Source organism: Gymnoscopelus microlampas (assembly GCF_963454915.1).
Source record: "Gymnoscopelus microlampas genome assembly, chromosome: 10".
Lineage (NCBI taxonomy): Eukaryota > Metazoa > Chordata > Actinopteri > Myctophiformes > Myctophidae > Gymnoscopelus > Gymnoscopelus microlampas.
The window spans coordinates 20,180,397-20,188,480 of NC_139947.1; the positions used below are offsets into that span (position 1 = coordinate 20,180,397).

General features: G+C 43.3%; 2 protein-coding genes across 2 annotated transcripts; both read right to left on the reverse strand.

Moving 5' to 3' along the window:
* Nucleotides 1–192: 192 nt before the first annotated feature.
* On the reverse strand, nucleotides 193–2,323 carry rassf11 (Ras association domain family member 11). The gene is made up of 3 exons (XM_084069260.1): nucleotides 2,225–2,323; nucleotides 1,779–1,888; nucleotides 193–1,682 (listed from the first exon to the last, which is right to left on the reverse strand). Exons 2-3 carry the CDS (start codon nucleotides 1,879–1,881, stop codon nucleotides 325–327), a joined length of 1,461 nt encoding a protein of 486 aa, XP_083925386.1. The 5' UTR covers nucleotides 1,882–1,888; nucleotides 2,225–2,323; the 3' UTR covers nucleotides 193–324.
* A 1,441-nt stretch (nucleotides 2,324–3,764) lies between these two features.
* Nucleotides 3,765–4,436, reverse strand: LOC311053636 (vacuolar protein sorting-associated protein 28 homolog; the record flags this gene model as incomplete). The annotated part of the gene is made up of 1 exon (XM_084069271.1): nucleotides 3,765–4,436. One exon carries the CDS (start codon nucleotides 4,434–4,436, stop codon nucleotides 3,765–3,767), a length of 672 nt encoding a protein of 223 aa, XP_083925397.1.
* Nucleotides 4,437–8,084: the final 3,648 nt, after the last annotated feature.

The following is an 8,084-nucleotide window of genomic DNA, read 5'->3' on the forward strand; positions in this document are numbered from 1 at the left end:
ACAAAATGGTTGGTTTTACCGGGTGCAGTACGTTAGTCCGACAGCGCATTCCTCCGACAGCGCAGCGCTCCGACGTTTCAATACTAAACCCGAACCAAACCCGCACCCTAACCCTAACCGCACGCGGATGCCACATAGTCGGAGAAAAGGTCTGTCGGATTATCGCATGCCTCCCGGTTTTACCCAAAAAGCACTTAAGTGGTTAAACTGTGTTACGAGGAACTTAGACGTTTTATGTGTACATCAGTGGCAACATGAGACTATAAATGAACAAAACTACAGAAGCGTTAAACTTATTTTGATTAAAAAACGTTTTTTTGCTATCTAAACCTGAGTACTGAGGTATATTGTGAGCTCTGAGCGATGTATCACCTTGGGTCTATTCTTACATTTAGTCTCAGATTGAGGGCTTTGTGCTTCAGACCAGCGTGTCCACCATTCCCTAAGCTCTGTTGGACCCGTGGGCCGGCGTGGCTTTATCATGCTTGGATGAACTAGAGCATGAGGAAGACTTAAATCGTCTCGGGGTGGGAACTTCCTGTCGATATTTACATCGCTGGCAAGATGTGATCTCTGCTGGCTGAGGACTTTATTTGCAGCAGTTAAACTCTCTGTGGCAGTGCTAGCGGAACCTTTTCTCGTAGTCATATCTGGTCTCTCTTGGACAACATTTTGAACCCTAGAGAATTCAAACCCTTGCATTTTGCTTTTGTACTCCTCCAACCTGGCTTTGCACTCCACAGCTTTACCCCGCATCTCCATGAACTGAACCTGCAAATCGTTCCCGTAACCCTCCTCTGCCTTTAGTTCGTTCTCCCAAAACAAGAGCTGCTCCGTCTCCTCTTCGATAACTTTCTGTTGAGCTTCCTCCTCAGCCTTCCTGGCCCTCTGTTTTTCCTCCAGCTCCCTGATTCGTTTGTCTGTCATCTTTATCTGAACCTGTAGCTCGTGCAAGCAAGAATGTTGCAGCTTAATGGTCTCTCTGAGTTTCTTTTTGTCCTCTTCGATCTCATTGCTGCCACTTGAACGTGATGGGTCCTCAGCTTTCTTTATAGCTGTCCCCGCAGCTGCAGATTCCTCAGAATGTTTGCGTTCCTTATCCCTGTGCTGATTTCTCATGCAGCAGGAGATCTGCTGATCCACATCGGATAGGGATTGTCCACTTTTTTTCCCTTTCCCTTTGCTCTGCAAAGTGCTTGAGACAGAGGTGTCAGTGTGAACGGTGACGGACACATCCAGGGAGCTGCAGTTCTTGCCGCTGCTGTCACAGGTTGAATAATGAGCTCTCCCTTTTCCCAGATTCTCCAGCCATCCCCAGGCCTCCTCCATCAGCGTCAAAGATTTTCTTTTGGGCCTTTTCAGATCCTCCGGTGGCTGCTCGGCGTCCTGCCGCAGGCGGGACAGCGGGGGCAAGCTTTGACGATGCAGAGTCTGCAAACCGCTACCCCGCCGCATTCTAGCCCCGGCATCTCTCTTTCTCAGCTGTGGGCCAGGCTGGTATCTGCCGCCTTTCGGTTTGCTCGCTCCATTAAGGTGATAGGCTGTGTTGTGAAGGAGAGTGAGCTGGACCTCCCGTACCTGCTCACCATACCTTTTAAGTGACTCCAGAATATGTTCATTGGGGGCCATGCTCCGCTCAAAGTCTTTGAATTTCTCCCTCAGTATGTAACGGCCTGGTTGACCTGAACAGGAATGTAAGACAGAATTGGCATAGGTCATCATCTTGGTTGAACATCTCAAATCCATTTCCCCCTTTTTCAAACCACACAAATACATACCGAGGGATTGAGCCAGTGCAATGACCACTTCTTGACAGGTTGTGTTGTCAGTAACACCACAGACTACACGCGGGAAACCATCAACACATACCTTCACTTCCATCGTACACCTATGGAAGGGTATGTGATAAGAAAAGGGGTGGTTTGTAAGTTTTAAAATATTTAGACATTTATTTCAAAGGTAGAGCCAAATGACACCTTAAAGCAAACTGAACCGTCTGCACAGAACGTCTTGGTCACATTTTGGGCTTGACGGCAGTTAAAGCCACTTTGTTGTCAGCTTTAGTACTAATGTAATTAAATCAATTAAATTAATACAGTTCAAAGCATGTATCTCATAATTACAAGGCTTTAGGGCCATCAAAAGATAAGAATATCTTCTCTCTTCATAAGAACAAATGCAGTTGTTTTTCATAACACATAAATAAAAGTTTTCAATGACCTACCTTTATGTTCAGAGTGTAGGGAACTGTCTGCTCAAACCCTCTGTCTAAGCATGGACTGTCTGCTAGGAAGCACAGTGGCGCGTCTAAGACTCATTTAAATTCCTGTATCTACTGCTGGAGGATTGTAGCCTGGTGAACCACACCCCGATTTCTAGCGGGGGGGGGGGGGGGGGGGGTGCTTCACCAGGCTAGGAGGATTGTGTATGGCTCCATCCCTGTTGACAGACTACTCTATTAAGGGACAACTCGTGGGAATTTGTATTAAAAAAAAGTCAGCAAATTAAAATCATCGCAAGTTCAAGTTAAAGTTACGAGGATATGCGAGAACATAATTAAAGAATTTTAAGAAACTTCAAAGAATATTGGTGAATGAGGCCCAATGTTTATTTGACACATTATGAAACATCCATAGGCTGTAGTTACACAGTAATGTCAGTATTATCACTTAACAGTATTATAAGTTACCCCACCTGAATAAAAGTATTTTGTGTACAGTAATTTTATGACAGAAATGGGGATTTCAGCATAGCTGTTCTGACCCCCACATCCAACATTACCCAAGTAAGCCCCAAAACGTATTTTTTATTTTTTCCAGAGACCTACGTGTCACAAGTGAGGTTTATGTGTAAGTGTTGTATTTATTTGTGGCCCTGGGTGTTCCTCTGTATCTCCAACAGGAAACGTGATTTCAATCTAAATGGAATGCGTAAACATGCTGCCATTGTAAACTGTCCAACACTGAGGGGCCAAGAACTTTTATGACTCAAATGAATTTTGTATGTCACAGATTTAATTTTGTTAATAATGTTTATTTATTTGATGTTTTTTCTCCAACCCCCCTTTTTTTTATTACGAACGAAGCCTTTTTTAATGTTAATTTCTTGCTTTTCCCTCTTGTCTTTTTGTGACAGAGAATGATATCATTCATGAGGGCACTTAATTATGACATCACAATTAAACAACACTTTTTATGTTATGTCCATTAAAGGAAAATGGGGTCAAATCCCTGTGTATGGCTGACATTGTAGACACACAGACAGACGGATCTCATTGATCTCCATGGGGAAATTCAGGTGCACATTATTAGCAGTAAGCCTGAAACACAGGATGGATGGAAAAAAATACCGAGCATCTACACATGTACACGCACGGGAGAAAAGGTGACAACCTACCACACACACCTAAGACTGATTCTGTAGTGTTATTAGTAGGAATAAACACAAAAGAACCCCGGAGGAAGTGGACTAAGAAAGGGGAGGAGCCAAACCGAGTTCCTTTTACTACACAAAAAAAGGAGGTGGTGCCCCCAGAGGTGAAAACAAAGGAGGAGGTTGCTGGACAGGGCAGTGTGGACAGCTGGTCTGGAGTGGACAACGAGAAGATGGGGCGCCACCTCCGTACCCGAAAACGGTGGACTGAAGAGTGCTTTTCATTTTAGACGGCAGAGAAGAGAGAACACATGGACATGGCATACAAAGCAACCGGGGCACGAATCAAGAAGGCAATAATCTGGATAGATGCATGGACGACTAGGGCCGGTTTAGGAGGAGTGGAGGAAGCGATTGAAGGTGTTGTAGGCCGACTCCAGGTCAAACAGCATCTGTCGCACTTGGGAGTCGTCCAGCTCATCGGAGGCGGACATGCCGCTGAGCGTGGTCAACCAGAGGTTGACTTTTTCCTTGGCCTCCGAGTCGGGAGGCATGGTGATCATTCTATTCATGGTCTCCATCAGCTCCCGGAGGTCCGGTTGGATCTCATCCATGGCCCGGATCTCCAGTCTCAGCTTGTCCATCACCGTGATAAAGAGAGACACGATATCTGCGATGCAGCGGTTCAGGTTGCCCTTGTCGTCCTTGATGGTGATCGGCCGGTCCTCCTTGATCCTCTCCATGGCTAGTGGGCAGTCGAGTCTGTACTTCCTGCAGAAGTCATCGATGGAGCCAACGTCAGAGCCTTGCACCTGTTTGAAAGCAGCCTTATACTGAACCAGAAGTCTGGAACATGATGCAGTGTACACAGTAGGTGTGACACAGTCCGTGAAGTAAGCCTTCTCCAGGGCTTGGAGGGTCTTGACCAAAGCAAACAGATCAGCCATATTGTCATACTGTTCTCGTTCTCTTGCGTTTTTGTACAATTTCACCTCCTCATACAACTCTGGCTTGTTGGCCGGGGCTCCCCCTGTGCCTCCTGTGACTGCTACTCCACGAAACATAGCGGGCAGCTGGTGTAGTAAAAGACCTTCGGCAAAACGTAGCTACTGTTATGAATGAATCACTGACTGTGACTAACCCTGCCTTTTAAGGACCAAATTCATCAACGTCACCCGTATGTCACAATGGGGCGAGTCATGGCACATGCAACCTAAATAAGTCTCACGTGGTCTGACCCATCCATCTTACACCATCAATTCCAGCAACGGTAATAATCTATCTTATGTAAGGCCATAGCACAAAAAATGTCTTTACCACATGGCACAAGTCACGAATGTTGATGTATGTCCAATATGTTAGTGTACAGATGGAATCTTCTCTGAGACATGTGTATGAGTCCGCAAGGCAACATAGAATGTTCACGGATTTTGGTGGCAGATAAAAAGTGCCTTTCACTGCATCCATGTTGGTTGATATCAGGTTGCTAGGGTTATCAGATATTGTGATTGGAAACCAATCTGACATCATAGGACTCCATATTTGGACACCTCCAACATGGATATGGTTTGGGCATGGCTGACATCATAGTGATATAGTGATGACACAAACGTCAAGGCAGCTCAGCTTAAAACTGGAACGCACAGAAAGCAGTATTGAAGTATTTATGCATACTTCAATACTGCTTTCTGTCCGTACCATCACCATTACAGCAACAGAGATCCTGTAAACCTGGTAGTCATGGATATCATCAATGGATACTGTGCATACCAATCCTAGGGAATTATGGGAATCACTTCCTGTGTCAATCAATCAATTCATTCCAGGGATCAAATCGGTCAACAATAATGTGGGAACACAACCTGACAGAAATCAAAAAGGGTCATACTGTATTAGTCTGCCTACTTACCCTGCACGCTTTCCCTCCACATAGCTGATTCAAATTCATGATTCAGGTGTTACAGCAGCAACAGGAAAAACAGGACAGGAGGCTACTGCTTAGAGCAAGTGTCAGCCATTGATCAGTATTTTGAATCAGCTGTGTGGAGGGAGTTCATTTAGGGTAAGTAGGCAAACTAATGTGACCGTTTTTGATTTCTGTCAGGTTGTGTTCCCACATTATTGTTGACTGACACAGATCACTCAAATGAATTGAATGACTGACAACAACAAGTGATGCCCATAATTCACGCAATGCCCAACGGAACGCTGGAAACTTGTGGGTAGGATTTTTCAGACCCCTAATGTGTTGACTGGTCAACATATTTCAAGGATCTGTTTGAAGATTTGGAAAACAAACGTTTTTTCAACTGTAAAGGATATCGGGCAACTTTCTTAGGATCACTGACACCCTTTGAGCTTCTCAACCAGATTTATGGGATTACAGGTATTATTTCTGCACTTCAATGAGAAAGTTAAAAATCACACCCAGTGTGAAGTGAGTGGTGATATTTATGAGTTATTCATTTCATCATGCATCTCGGTAGCCAATCACAGCACGTCCTGTGAAGTGACGTGCTTGCATTTCTTACATTATTATTAATTTCATCATGTGTCTCGCTAGCCAATCACAGCACGTCCTGCAAAGCTTAGCCTATGGGCGTGTTTTCCACAGCATGGCGTCTCAGCGAAAGACAAACTTTCACCACGGATGGTCCTAAACCCTCTTATAGGAGCGGTTGCACCGCTCAAAAATGATAATACTTGCGTTCAGCAACAACCCAAGAAACATTGCGGCATTTAGAAACAATACACAACTATGGGTAGCAGTTGTAATTCCCTTTTATTGATCACAGAGTCTATACATGTTCTCTACTGCTGCAGTGTCTGCTCAAACTAGAGGCTTAAACCTTCATACAGGTAAGACGACAAACAATCGGTGTATTAGTTAACAGCTGTGGTCAAGGTTCCACAAGTTAATTTCTAAGCAGTCGTGAATTACAGCAACGACAAACATTAACAGTTAATAGTAGTTAGTAATAGCATTAGTAGTTCATTACATTAGCGGGTCACTTGTGAATTCCTATTTAAGGCAAGTGTAGTGTTAGTGCTAGTGTTAAGGCAATATGTATCTAGGTGAGGTTCAACCAAAAATGAAACTCTTTAAACAGTTTTTGACTGGGTATTTAGTTACAGCACGTCTCCTGAGGGGGGTATATGGGTTTGGTCGTGGTGGTGGGAAATGATGAGGTTCAGTAATGCTATTCTCATGCACAGTGCAGAAGGAATACATTGAGGTACAGCAAGATACAACAATCTCAATCCATTTTTACAAAGAAAAACTTCCTGCAGTTCCTCATCTATGGCAGCAATGCTATGATCACTGTGACCTTCCCCCTTTTATGGGAACACGCAGCAATGTGTGTTCATACAGTTATGATACCAATACCAATATTATATGTAGGTTGCCCTTAGGTAACCACAGTATATTAACAGCACCTATTTATTTATTCAACCACAAAATGTAATAGCGAGGTTCACAATCTGAGGCCCTATGCAGGTAAAAATTATAACCAATCGGCATCATGGTGTCACTATATTAGATAACTTTTTTGGTCTCTCCACAAGTTTCCTAGGGCGTTGTGGGCATTACTTCCAGTCGATTTCATTGGATTTGATTGGATCAAATCGACAGGAAGTGATGCCCACAACGCCCTAGGAAACTTGTGGATAAGTCTTGATCATTTAAGTTTTTTTCCTTTCATATAAAAGTAGAGAATCAGAGCTATAAAATGAGGTATTGATTAGATTGACCCAACAGCTTTGGAACTACACCTTATGGAATGGATGTGAATTTAAAAGCTGTTAACAGAGAAAAACACCTTGAATGGTAAAAGATTTATTTTGTGAGCTCTAATCTATGGCCAGGCACATCCGAGACTCCCATGCATTTCAATGCTTTGGAATTCAAGGTGAGAATGTTTCTCGTCATGGAAGTGTGCTTTACAGAGGCCTGTGTGTGGGACGCATTGTGTATAGAGGCCGGATGATGCGTTGATGATTTCTGGCATTTTTTAGTAAATGGGTCCCTCCTACAAACTTTGGAAGCCAATTATAGCAATATGGTTAGGCTATATCAAACATTTGCATGATCCATGTTTATAACATGACTCCAGAGATAATGTGTAGTGATTTGTGTGAGCCTTTGACTAAATAAAGTTGTAGCAAAAAGTGTGTTTTAAATTAAATTCAAAATGGCAGAAAATCTATTTGGGTAGGGTTTCCCTATATGGGGAGTTGCAAAATGATCCAAGGAATCCATGGGAAAGTTTTGATTGTATGACCTATGGTTCAAGAGTTATAGGCCAAAACGTAAATCAGGCTGGTATAGTGTCACCATGAGGCCGATTTGATGTAGTGTTTTTCTTTGGCCTACTGGCAGTGTGTACAAACAATGTGGAGGTGATTGATCCAGTTGTTTGCAAAATTAGCTCAGCAAATACACACAGTCATACAGACACACAGACAAGGACAAAAACATAATCTCCAACACTATCTTATTATCTCACTATCTTTTCATCCAGCACTTTTGGCCTGGCAGAGATAATAAATAAATAAATAAATGTTATGTTACAGGAGCTCATTTAAGCGGCCTCCCATCAGCCATCACACTCAGAATGAGTCCTAAAAATAATTATAAACCTTGAACTTGAGCATTCAGTGCAGTAAAAGTCTTGATTTGAATACTGTAGCTCCCCTTTAAAGCAGATACC